Here is a 13,707-nt window from a genome sequence, read left to right on the forward strand (position 1 = left end):
TGAAGTTTGGCGGTTTTTTATGTTTTTGAAAGGAGTCTGTGCTCATCAAGGCTGCATTTAAAAAATATATTTATATATAGTAAAAACAGCAATATTGTAAAATATAACAATTTGAAATAACTTCTTGTTTGTTAAACTCATCTTCAGTCTTCAGTGTCGCCTGATTCTTCAGATATCATTCTGAGACGCTTTTTGTGTGAAAACTGGATTCGCAGATGAATATAAAGTTCAAAATCAATCAATCAATCATTTTTATATATATATAGCGCTTTTAACAACATGGGTTGCATCAAAAGAACAGCATTGATTTGAAATAAAAATCTACTGTAACATTGTGAATGTCTTTACTGTCTCTTTTGATCAATTAAATGCATCCTTAATGAATAAATGTATTGTTTTTTGTTTTTCAAAAAACATATCGTCTCCAAACCTGAACGGTATGAACCAATAATTGGAGGTATTTGCAGATAATCAATCAATCTTTTTTAACAACCCAGACTGTATCAAAGCACTGTACAGTATAAAGTAGAAGAGTACAATGACAGGGATGTATAAAGAAGAGATTGAACAGTTTGTTATTAAATGCAGACGGTCTCTGGAATTAAATCGATGGTAATCTCTAGAAATGAAGTGTCTGTAACTAAACAAGCCAGAGGATTCACAGAAGCATGTCTTTAAATATATAGATGTGTGAAGTGACATGGCACTGAAAGCAGCATCCGCTGAATCTAATTATTAATAAACGAAGGGCTTCCCGAGGTCTGCTGGCGCTGGTCGGTCCCGAGCAGTGGGCTTCAAGAGTTCATCTTTTTCATCGTGGAGGCGGACGTTAAAGGCTCGTTTTGTAATGAATAATTAGTGAGCCTGAAAACCGTGTCCTCCGTCAGTCTGCAGATCTCCAGCGGGGTGTTGTGCGCTTGAATAATTCATCTAACGGCTCCTAATGAGTCCAGACCCTCAGCGGTTCAGCCAGGAGCAGCTGGATCTGAACACGAGATGTTTCTAACACACACACAGATTGTGTTCGTCTGAGAGACGTGGCAGTCATGTCTTTCGGTGAGATCCTGGTTTAGTTTGACCCTCGTGACCTCTGCTCCTGTGCGCCAGCACGCTGCTTCATCACATCGGCCCGCCTGATTTCCTGTGACAGCGTCTGCCGGCGGTCTCGGGCCCATGTGACCGCACCCGGCCAATCAGAGAGCGTCTGATGTGGCGACGTGAGACCGATCTTCACCGCAGCTGCAGATTATGTCTCACTGAAGCTGCTTGTGAATATAATCCCAGCTTTTTTCTGTTTTGTATGATTCCCTGGACCTGCAGGGCGTTTGGTGTGACATCTATAAAGATCTCTGTGTTATTTACCCACAAACACTGCATTAAGACGAACACAAACAGTGCATATGTAGTACTGATGCTGAGCTCAAAACTCCACGATCATAACTTTGATCCTTCCTCGGTTGAATTAAGATTATGAATTATTTTAAAGCACAGCCACCACGAAATCAGGCTAACTTTGAGATCGTTCTGAGGTTAAAAGCTTAAAAATAAAGATGCTTCCATGTGCCGTTAAAGAACCTTTAACACCTTTCTGTTTCTTCTTCAGATTATAAAAGTGTAAGAAAGAGGTGGTTGACTGTATGGTTCTTCGTGGAACCTTCTAAGCATCTTTATTTAAGGCTAAAAACCAAAATTAGGTCCTATTATGTGTCCTAAACTCCTGAAACATTACCGTCTCATATTTTAGAACAGTTTAGAGCTTATGAAAGACGAGTCAGTGTGTGAAAAACAGTAACTTTAATTGATTTCAATTCATTTAGTGACACGTGGGTTCCTTCTGTAGTTTGACCGTGCTGTCTGATAATAAATGATTGAAGAATGAGTGCAGTAAACGGCTGAACGACGGACAGACGCTGATATATCACACGACTTGATCATCGGTCGACACACACGGGCCTGCAGCTGCTTGATTTTTAAAGTAAGTAGCAGATGTGTGTTTGAGACACCGAGCACGCTCCCATGAAACCTGCGTTGTTTGATGAGAAAAGCACATGCGTCTAGAGTCCAGCTCTCCAGGATCGTGTTGATCCGCTCTGCTCCCACAATGCTTTGCGGCTCAGTGTTTGGATCCTGTTACTGTGTGTGAAATGCAGCTGGCGTGGAGCTCCAGGATAGACTGATATAACATGCTAGTACATCTAATCGGTTTGGACAGAAGCCTGCGTGATATTTAGGTTTTTTTTTTTCACAACTATAGGTCATTTGAGCAAAATAAATAAACACCAGCTGATCTTCATCCTTAAAAAGACCCACAAATGCACCATGCTCGGTTTGTTTTGAGGGTCTCTTTTTAAGGAGGTTCATCTGAATGGTTCAGTATATGCGAAAACAATCTTACATTTATTTTTTAAAACCTGCCTAAAACCTTTTAATGCTCCATCATTTGAATTAAGATAATCGTTCCCTTTTAAGCTGCCACAAAAACAGATTTAGATCGCTGGAGGTAAAATACAGATCTAAAATCATGACAATATAGTTTCATAGCTGATGCTGTTTGGGAAACAACATTTTTGCATAGCTGTAGGGGACACTGGCATCTAACAGTGCTTTGGGGGATATGTTAAAAAAAATAACATCAAATCATAATCATGAAAATAAAGCGTAAACCCATATGAAATAAAACAATCCTCCTGAAACAGCTGTGTTTTATAGCAGTCGCTGCCCTTCATGGGTGTATGTGTAATGAAGCATTCAGATGTAAAACCTCCTTTGTAATCATTCATTTTCATAAGTAACTAATTTATTTACACTTTTTTCCTCAGTAGGCTAACTTTAATTAGCCTAGCTATTCTGCAACACCAATGAAAGTGTTACTATATATAAGTGTGTGTGTGTGTGTGTGTACATGAACAGAGCATACAGTATGCAGTACACAGTACAGACAGCAGCAGTGAGATACACACTCATGTGATGTGATCCTGATGGAGGAGGATGATGCTCTGAATCACCTTCACTCAGTGGTGACCAATGACTTCATGACGTGGCCCATTTAAGGGCCAATCGGAAACGGCGCCGCGTCCCCTTTAAGAGCAGCTGCATTGCCTGGAGAATAGATGCGCGCGCGTCATGTCTCCGTCTCTGTACCTCTCACTTATGGATCATACAGCGATGCGATGCGCCGGACCTCCCCACGAACCTCCGTCGATGGATGTGGAGTAACAGCTCTGGCGTCAGAGGCAGCGACGCGTTTATCGGAGGTGAGAACGAACGCGTGTGTTCCGGGGGCCGCGCGTCAGTTCGAGACGCGTCCCGGAGCGCGCGTCGGAGCGCGTCCTCAATGAACGGCCCTTCGCTCTCATTCATTCTGCGCCGCTTCACTCACACGCACGCGCTCGCTCGCTCGACGGGGGGATCGAAGGCTAGTGTGTGTCACGGTCTCAGCTTCTGGGGATGCTGCTTCAGTGTTCGTCATCTGCACGGTGTTTTGTATCGATGCAGACGTGTGTGTGTGTGTGTGTGTGTGTGTGTGTTATTGATTCAGGCCTCGTGCACCGGCTTCATTCACAGGGATTCACAGCATCATGTATCATCCACCCAATAACAAAGAACCTTAAATAACCAAATTATACATGCATGTGTGCACAGATGCATAAACACACTGTACACACACACACACACACACACACACACACACACACACACACACACACACACACCTACAGGGTTTAAGGGGCCCTAGAGGAGGACATGAGAATGGACCCTACCGGTGTAAACACAAAAATCCATAAAACCGCTGGAAAACAAGGATGCTTTTTCCAGCATCAAGTAAACGGCAAGCTGTAAATGTAACTGCATTTAGGCTAAATGCATTTTGAACTTTTGCAATTCACTTAAAAAAATTGGGGTAACGATAAATAATCACAAATAAATGTCATAGTTTCTTAAATGCTTTGAGAAGATCGAAGCCGCATGCATGTCTCTAAAGGAAAGATTACAGGTGAAGAAGTGTTCATAGGATAATGAAATTGTGACTTGTGTAAATTCCCCCGTATCTCTGTAAATGTTTATTTAGAGCAACGAAATCATTACGTGGAAGTAAAGTTTATAAAAAAAAAGAAATGTGGCATTATTAAAACAATTCTACAATAGATGTGTGACGTGTGGAAGCCCTACGAATTGTAATGAGGAAACTCTACCATGCATAAATCTAGCGTGAATGCTGGAAGTGGACCTGGAAGAAGACCGAGAGGAGGATGCTTTTAGTCTCTTTAAAGATCTCGTTTGGAGCAGCGTAGATCCTGGTTGAGTCCAAAATAACAAGCAGCCACCTAAATATTCGCAGATTGTTTGCCATAAATTCCTTTGATGTCCTTAAAGGACAAACCTGTCTCAGGAAGCTTCAGCAGGGTTGTGGTCCAAAACACACCTCAGAATCAACCAAAGAAGTCCTCGAGCGTAGTCCTGTGATACCTTGCCATATGTTTATCAGCTTCATTACGCTATAGAAGAAGACTCAAAAAGCAAACTATACAAAGGGAGGTTGCACTGAATATTCAAGGCAACATTTTTCTTTCTTAGTTATTTTTTACATTCAATATTTGATCTATTTGTGGAGGCCATTGAGTTGTGCTGTGCCCGTCTAGCACACTGATCGTGTGTGATGTTCTCGTCTTCAGTGAATGGCTCTTATTTTCAGACAGATGCTGGTCTGTGTCATTCTCTGCATTGTGATTGAAAAAGAAGAGAGAAGAGACCACTGCGTGCCTGTCACAAAAGCCATTAATTGTTACAGTTGTGTCTCTTTATTTAGTAGTCTCCTGAATAAGCCGTTTCACTATGTTTATATATGCTCCACAAGACAAGATCATAACCTTTCTGAGAACAGCAGGAAGTCAAACTGTTCAGGACCAACAAGGAGCTCGTGATTAACTATCACAAAACAGAAAGACAGTCGTGGATCGTTCAGGAACTAACGCAGTAGTGAGATTCAAGGGTATGTAAACTTTTGAACGAGGTCATTTTTAGAAAAAATAAATGGAAAAAAACGCATATTAAATAAATAAATGAACACCTGTTATGTTAAATATATATCGTAGGACGGTATTTAATAATTAGCCATTTTGATGATTTCTTCAGTGTGAGGGTACTTCTTTCTGTCTTGGTTTGTGGTCTGCTTTGGTTAACACGGTTAGTCTTGCAGGAGCTTCAGTCTGTAGACATTTCGTGTTCTGCTTCTGCTGTTTCTTTATCCCACAACATTTACAAAATGCATATATTGAGTAAGGGCTGCGTGTGCATCACGTGATGATGGGTGCTTCGTGTGAGTTGTTTATCATATTAGGAAATGTTGACTAAATGGCGGCATCATAAAACGTGTGTTTTAGATCGGCGCAGCTCTGTGACCGATCTTGTGTTCACATTATTATGCGTAGGCTTCATTCAGTGTAATGAAATGTGACTTTAATGTGGTGAATGATGATCATTTATAATGCTACTGTAAAGGTTTCATGGAAATCCCCTTCATGCATATAATGGAGATGCTTGTGTGTGGTTATAGGGTTTCGTTTCATTAACTATCACGCCTTTATTTGATTGAACAATAAAGATTAAAAATGTGTTTTTTTTAAAAGACAAACATAATCCGAGATCTGTTGTAGTGTTTATTATAGTGGAGATGTTCCCAGACTGCTCAGACAACTCCAAATTGTTGACATTTCTTTAGAACATTTACAAATCAATAGCTTTTGTGAAATTTGTTCAGCCGAGTGAAAATACTGCTCACTAAAAAGATGGGATTTCATGAAAATCATTCAAGATCTCTTCGTATGGAAATTTCACAAAGCTTCCTTAGTAAGTTTTAAAAACGTGTAGTCAATAAAGCAGTATGAGGCAAATGAGGAATATTAATTTTACCAGCGAGAGGGTCTGTCTGTTTTTAGGCACCGTGTGAAGCTAACTTCCTGAATTTAAATGCATAAAACAGCTTAATTTATAAAATAAAAGCAGTCTTGTGATTTTCTTTTGCTCAGAAATTCTGTGCTGTGTATTTAATTTTTTTTCTCTTGTTTTCATAAAACTTTGATTTAAATTAATCTTTTAATTATTGAAAATTAGGCAAACTACTATTAAAATTAAAACGTGGAAGAAATGTGTGATTATTCCTCAAAATAATGTTTGTTTCATTTTAGTAGGCTAGCAGTAATAGCGGTGGGCTATGTATATTTTACTGAAAAAATGGCAATAGGCACAATGACTTCCAATTAAACGGGACTTTTATTTTGACAGGTTGTTTTGAACATCTTTACAGTTCTGTGTATGTGATTTAAATGAAGTGACTCTCAGAGCAGTTTTCCGTGTGTTTATGTCCTCGTTTAGTAAGACGGCAGACACTGAAAACCCCTGCGAGCGCCATTTCCAAATATGACAATAATTGAATGAAGCCTGAAACCGATCTGAGAATATCGGAATTCATCTGCTTATTTTCTGCTGACGTGTTTGTGTGTCGTATCAGATCTGTGCCACACTGGAGGAAGAAATAGGTCGGTTGAACGGTGTAATGTAAATGTTGCCTTTTGTTTCACACTTTCTGATTTGCATCCTGACCTGTCTCTCTCTCTCTCTCTCTCTCTCTCTTTCTCTCTCTGTGTGTGTCAGTGGTTTGCCAAGGCATTGGCATGGCCTAGTAATGAATGGCGACGGGGCTCCCAGCAGCCCGGAGCACTCCTCCTGCACGCTGCCCGACTGGAAGGAGTTCTGTGAGCTTCACGCTCGAGCTTCTGCCACCGATTTTGCCTACAAGTTCCGGCAATTCATCAGCGAGAACCCATGCTACGACGCGCCCGGGGCTGACGCCAGCTTCTCGCAACACTTTGCTCAGCACTTCTTAACCTGCTTCTCTGCCGCCCTCGACCAAGTTCCTGGCTCTCCGGGCGACTCCTCCGCTCCCAAGTACAGCATCGTGCCCTTTGTTGGCATACAGAGCTGCACGCTGCCCTTCAGCCACGACCTCTACCATCGGCGCAAAGACGTGGGGGCCTCGAGCGAATCGCTGGATAGCATGGACAGCGGAGGGGGCGGAGCCAGCGGACAGGAACAGCAGACTCCCACCCGTAAGCTGGCGACCGTCAGCCAATCCAGGAGTTCGGAGGATGTGTCTTTGGGCCGACGCAAGGCTCGCTTCAAGAAGGGCTTCTCCCTCCGCAACATGAGTCTGAGCGTGGTGGATGGGGTGAAGGAGATCTGGCACCGCAGGGCTTCTCCAGAACCGGACCCCTCGGGGGGCGCCAGGAGGACCAATGGAGCCGAATCCGTGGGGTCCGAACACTGGAGCCAGAAGCTCCGTCTGCCGCGGGGCACTCAGGGCCATAAGGCGGAGCTGTTGGAGATCCAGAGGGAGGGCGCACTGCGGTACATGGTGGCCGATGACACTAACTGTATGGGAGCGGCGCAGTGGCAGAAGTGCAGGTTGCTGTTGAGGAAGACCGCCGCGCATCTAGACGTAGGAGAGAAGTTCCAGCTTGAGTTCTACGTTCCACCAAAGGTAGAGGAGCACCCTGGTAAAACTCTTATTAGTATGCAAGTTTGTGGGTTAGGGCAGGGGTTCCCAACTCAACACTGCACGTTTTCTGTTCTCCTTAATCAAACGCACCTGATTCAGATCATTAACTCGTTAATAGAGTTAATAGAGACTTGAAATGGGTGTGTCAGACAAAGGAGAGATGCAAAATGTGCAGCGTTAGGACGTGGTTGAGAACCACTGGGTACTTTTTGGGTACCGACCGAATTGCCTTGGTACTATTGAGAATCAAAAAACGTCTTGTCATTTGGTACTAAATTTTGATAACTAAGGGGTTAATCTTAAGGTCAGACCTTTTGTTGACCTCTTGTTTTCATCCTAAGGTCAGTGAGCCAGCCGGTGCGTTCGATTAGAAATGAAACAACGCAGATTGACGTCCACCAGAGCCATCCGTACACGTACAGAACGGTCTGCTCTCTAATAGCTTGCAGGAACACTTTTTTCTTTATTCTTTTTTTTTTGTAACTTCTGACAGTCTATAGGCACTTTGAAACTGGAGGAACTTTTTGTGCCCTTTACTTTTTTGGTGTATTCGCGCAGCAGAAACTAGGAGCGTATTTAGTTCTAGTAACTCTGAACTAAGAGTTCCTGCTGCCGGTGTCCCGCTTGGGCCAAGTAGTACAGCTCAAAACATGACCATTTTTAGCAGCAGTAGCATTTTAGCAATTTGAGATGTCTGTTCATTATTCAGTGCAAGGAACTGGTTACGATTAGTGCCACCAATATGGCTGACTTCTGGATTAATGATGTGTTATGAAAACACTCTGTAGCGGTTTCAGTTAAAACAAGGTAAGTGAGAAGGTCTCAGAGAAGGTGTTTTGTTCCTGAATGGATCTGTTTTTGCACTTGCCCAAACTTGCCGCTGGTTCTAGTATCATATGTATTAATATATGGCAGGGCAAAAACCCGACTCAGCAAAATAGCTAAATAATGTTCACTTTTCGTTATCTACAAAATCCCCAAAACCACAGAGATATATTTGCAACACGCACACACACACCGTGTGTCGATATCACAAGTTCAACTAGTATTATTTTACTAAAACCGTTTCAAAACAACGTCCCATAAACCTTGGGTTTCCAAAACATTCCCATGTATCTCATTCATGAAGACAAACAGCCAAACAACCAAACGGCCATAAGACTAAAAAACTATGAAATATAATATAAAAAACAATATAATGTAAATTACTAATATAATATGCATAAATAATCAATTAATAAATCAGTGAGTATAAATGGCTATAATGATAAATGATTGATTTAATTGGAATAATAAAAAAGAATAAATAATAAATGATTAAAAACTGAATAAATGAATATAAAAGAAAGAAAGTAAAACACTATGCAAGTGTATGGTTGCTCTTTTGAAGGAAAACACACACAGGCTGTATTTGAGGATCCTCAGACTCTTCACCACAGAGATATAATCTTGTACGGAGGGGGAGCAAATCCACGCTTACAAATAAACATTACATAAACGAGACCGGACGAAGAAACACGGAACAGATTCAGACTCATAAGGGTGACTAATGAGGTGAATTGAGCACACGCACCAACATAATCACACGGAGGACATGGGGGGGAAAAAACACAAAACAGTCCAAGGGCGTGACATATTTAGAGCCAGTTTACCAGGAAGTGACGATTTTGTTCTGTTTGACTTGGAAATGGTGCGGCGGTTGTTTTATGCAATATACAAATTAGCTTGCACACAAGCTAAATGTGCAACTTTTGATGGAAACCCTGCTAATGACACGTGCACATATTAGGCGTGAACAAACACATTTAGATGGGAATGATTTCAATCGGGGTTGGCTGGAACTGTCTAGGCTGGCTGGTAGGATCTTGATGAACTGCTGGCTGTCTGTGAGACCGGTGTGTGACTGGATGAGACGGGACGAGCAGGTGGCGAGCAGGACGAGTGCAGTCCTACATGATGTGGCTGCGTGTGTCCCTCAAGCAGGGTTTGGTTAACCGCGTCCACTCATGAGCTCCGCTCTTCTGCAGCTGGAAGAGGAGTACGTCCCTAGTTGTTCACTACCTGCGTTCAAATGTACTGCGTTGAAGCATGAAGGTTTGCCTGCACGGTTTCTTCTTTTGCTTCATGAATGCTACTCGCGTGTGAGAGAGATTCAGGCGAGAGAAGCCAAGGTTTTGACTTAAAAAGGTTTTTTTGCATAAAGCATTGAGATTAGATTGAGACTCAGAGTGATGCACAAAAAGCATAGGAAGTACGTGAAAAGAGCATTTAGCAATTTCCAGAAAAACATTATAACACGTTCTTTGATGCCTCCCTCCCAAACGTTCACATACACACTTATGTCTTATTGTATTATTTTAATGTGTTCTCTTCATTATGAACACACCAGTTTGTAGCACAAACATTTGACTGTTTACTGCACGTGGATATTGTTCTCATTCTTACTCTGCAGCAGCTAATAACCAGAAGTGCCACACATTCAAAGAAACCCAGGTTTAAAAATAAGCTGGATACAGCACATGCATGTTATGGGAATCACCGAAAGGAGAACCAAATGTTCCCCTTTTTTGGGAGCCAGTGCTGGATTTGATGGAACACGTGACGGACTAGATTTAGACGTTCCAGGCTTCTTTATCATAACTGAAGCGAAGGAAAATAATAATGCAAATCAACGAACAATTGAAGATGACGCGTATGGAAAAAATATCTCAGAAAGCAGAATTGAGCACTTTGTCATCAGTTGTTGCCGTTCTAAGCTCCATCAGAAATAAAGTCCTGCCTCAAACACGCTGGCCAGAAAGAACAACTTATTGGCCGATGGTGATATTTGACGTGTCAAAGACCGGCCTTGGCAATATAATGTTTTCAGGCATTTTTTAAAACTTGTGGTTATACAGAATAAGGCATTAATAAATGCTTTAAGTACTAATAAAGAAAGTAATATGTCAATAATAGACATGAGGTTACGAGATTATCTTGCTCACCCCAGGGGCAGGTTGTTTAGCTTGTTTCAAGGAAAAACTTTTCTGAAACTTTTTCTGAAAAGAAGATCATTTTTTACTTGTCTAGAAATGTTCACATTTCCCAAAAATGTAGATTGAAAAGTTAGAAAAGCAGCCTGTAATGATGAGATGTGGGATTCTCTGACATGGATTACCGCAGTCATTTTTATTATCTTTCAAAGATTTGATGTCCTTCAACTCTAGTGATCAGTTTTTCCTGAATAGCACTGATATGTCTTCTCTGTAGTGTGCTTTAGCAGTATGCACGAGGCGCTCAGGGAACAGGGCTGTGAGACGGTTGAGATATTTGACCGGTTGATTCCACTCGACTTGAGAATGTGGTGGATGAATAATTTTTTTTGATTCCGGTGCAGCTTCAGCTAGCAACACACGTGAGGTGGACAGATGAAACCCACATATGTTAGTAGTAATGGTTTCCTCATTAAAAATGAGTCAGATCCGGCCTCTTAAAATCCTATTCCACATTTTGGTTTTGTTCGGAAGGCTTCAGGGAGATTTTGGGAAGCGGATCTCAGAGCAATTTTGGTCCCTCAAGACGGCGCTAATAACTTCCTTTTCCTGAACGAGCTGAAGACGGTAAAAATAGAGGCTGAGTGAATGCGTATCCATGCCACTACGGCATAAACAGACGTATCGGGTGCGTGTTTGAGTCGAGTCCAGCTACTGTCTGTCTTTATGTGTGCTCAGAAACTAATAGAGCATATTATAATGACTGTGAGTGAGGAGCCCCGGACAAATGACGTGAGGGACAGAAGCTGAATGAATCAGTCCGGTGACGTCCGTGTCTTCATGCAGTAAAGCTTCAGTCATCGGTTTCACTGATGTTTTCAGAACAACATCCTCTTTCCTAACAAATGAGACCATAACTGATGAAGTTGGGCAGATGGAAAGGCTAGTTTTGGAAATAATGAATGCAAATGTGACCGTGGACCACAAAAAAAGTCTTAAGGGTCCATTTTTGTTTAAAGTAAGATCTATACATCATCTGAACTAAATATTTTTTTTATTGATGTGTAGTTTGTTATGATAGGACAGTATTTGGCTGAGAAATCTGGAATCTGAGGATGCAAAAAAAAATCGAAACCGTAAAGTTGCCAAAATGAACCGCTTAGCAATGCATATTACTAAGAAATGTACAAAATATCTTCGTCGAGCATTACTTAATATCCTAATGATCGTTGGCATAAAAGGAAAATGGTTTATTTATAAGCCATACAATGTATTGTGGGTTGTAAACTATTTGTGCATTGATTGCAATAGTTACACTCAGGCTAGTGTTACAGTAGACTACACGAACATGCTATGAAGCGCTAGAGAAGTCAGCGAGTCTCACGAAATCAGAAATAACTGACTTCAAACCATTAGTAACTATATATTTCTATTTCTATATCTAGTATATGAAGTTCACGCTGTTCAGTGTGTGTTTGACCGACGCTGATTTGTGTTTTCTAGTCATCGAAACCCAAAGTGAGCGTCCCTCTGTCTGCTATCGTGGAGGTGAGGACCACCATGCCTCTGGAGATGCCCGACAAAGACAACACATTCGTGCTCAAGGTACAGGTCCCTCGTCTTATCTGCTCCTAGATGGTCCTTCATCTCGCAGGCTCCTGCATGTCCGTGTGTTTTCTTTGAGTCAGCTCAAGCTGTCGTGTTTTGTTGTGGATTGCAGGTAGAAAACGGTGCCGAATACATTTTGGAGACCATCGACTCTCTGCAGAAGAACTCGTGGGTCGCTGACATCCAGGACTGCATTGACCCCGGGTGAGAACGAGGGTTATTAGGACACGCTACTTGTGTAAAAATAGCTCTCAGCGCTCTGCTAATTGGCCAGACAACTTTTTAAGACCCACTCATGATATAGTGCCCTCGTTAAGCCGAATCGAATTTATTTACACAAGTACATAGTTTGAAAGCAGCTTTTAGAAAGTCTTACTCTTACGGTCTGTAACAATGCAAAAAAAGAATTTCCTGCTTGGTGTTTTTGTCTTGTTTTCTATTACTTCTAAACATTCTTAAATCAACATGCATGTACCTGAGAAGCAAAATAACAAGATATTAAGACTTGATTTCAAAGTATGTTTTGGTTGAAATCAAGTTAATGTTTTTCTCAAAATGATAAAAAATACTATCCTTTTTTTCCCACTAAATTAAGATTGTTTATTACCCCAGATTGTTTCTTTTTTTTTTTTTAGTAAGCAAACTTTGGGTTATTTTTTTTTTCTTTCAGAAAGCAAAAATTATCTAAAATAATTTTTCCCTAGATATTTGTAGTAAAATCACAAGACCATTTCTAACCAATTTATTCTTTGTTTGTAATAGTTTTAAATATTTTTAGCACTTTAAACCCTTTTGTTTACTGATCTAAACTGTAAACACAGTAGTGCTGTCCAACGATTAATTGCATCCGAAATGAACGTTTTTGTTTATATTATATGTGTATTATACATGCAATATAAATATTTAGAGAATTGTATATTCATTTATATATTCATATTCAAAATAACCGATTTTTCTTAAATGTAAGCATGCATGTGTGTGTATTTAGATGTACATAATAAATATACACTACATAAAAACGTTTGTTTTGGATGCGATGAATCGTTTGACTGCACTACTGTATTTACAAAAGAAGTCCATCAGAAACTTTGTGTTGCAGGACATCAGATGCATGTTTTAACAGATGAATTGCTTTGGTAAAGATAGGTTTTTTGTGGTGTGTGTGTGTGTGTGTGTGTCTCAGGGACAGCGGTGATGACATTGAGCTGGCGTCATGCGCTCACAGCCAGCCGCACAAAGACTTCTCGCTGGTGTCGTCCTGTAGCTGTGAGCTGCTGTGTGACGGTACGTAAACCTGTCCTCGAGCTCCGTCTGGGTTCTGACGTCACGGTTCGGCAGGAGGGAACGGTTTTTTAATATTTAAATATTTAAATCTACCTCATTAAAAAATAAATAAATAAAAAAATCCACTTCTGCTCTAAGCTATAGCCCTTTTGCATTAGCCCTACTATAGTGTTACGATTAACAACAGAGCCCAAACCTAAATTAAATATTCCTTTTTTAACTGTAATAACCAACACTCAAATTAAAAAAGACGCGTAAATTGCACTTTATGCGGTTTTTAAATTACCT

At 41.0% G+C, this 13,707-nt stretch overlaps 1 protein-coding gene across 2 annotated transcripts in view; it reads left to right on the forward strand.

Annotated features, from left to right (window-relative positions):
• The first annotated feature begins 3,082 nt into the window (after window positions 1–3,082).
• LOC122358353 (SH2B adapter protein 2) overlaps window positions 3,083–13,707 on the forward strand; it is a 17,169-nt gene continuing 6,544 nt past the window's right edge. Inside the window, exons 1-5 of one of the 2 annotated variants that reach the window (XM_043258142.1) lie at window positions 3,083–3,254; window positions 6,652–7,537; window positions 12,031–12,132; window positions 12,248–12,339; window positions 13,319–13,419. In XM_043258142.1, coding sequence (XP_043114077.1) covers window positions 6,683–7,537; window positions 12,031–12,132; window positions 12,248–12,339; window positions 13,319–13,419 — 1,150 coding nt within the window. In that variant the 5' untranslated portion in view covers window positions 3,083–3,254; window positions 6,652–6,682. The remainder of the gene's footprint in view (window positions 3,255–6,651; window positions 7,538–12,030; window positions 12,133–12,247; window positions 12,340–13,318; window positions 13,420–13,707) is intronic. The other variant, XM_043258141.1, reaches the window with a different exon arrangement.

This window comes from Puntigrus tetrazona, chromosome 15, assembly GCF_018831695.1.
Source record: "Puntigrus tetrazona isolate hp1 chromosome 15, ASM1883169v1, whole genome shotgun sequence".
Taxonomy (NCBI): Eukaryota; Metazoa; Chordata; class Actinopteri; order Cypriniformes; family Cyprinidae; genus Puntigrus; species Puntigrus tetrazona.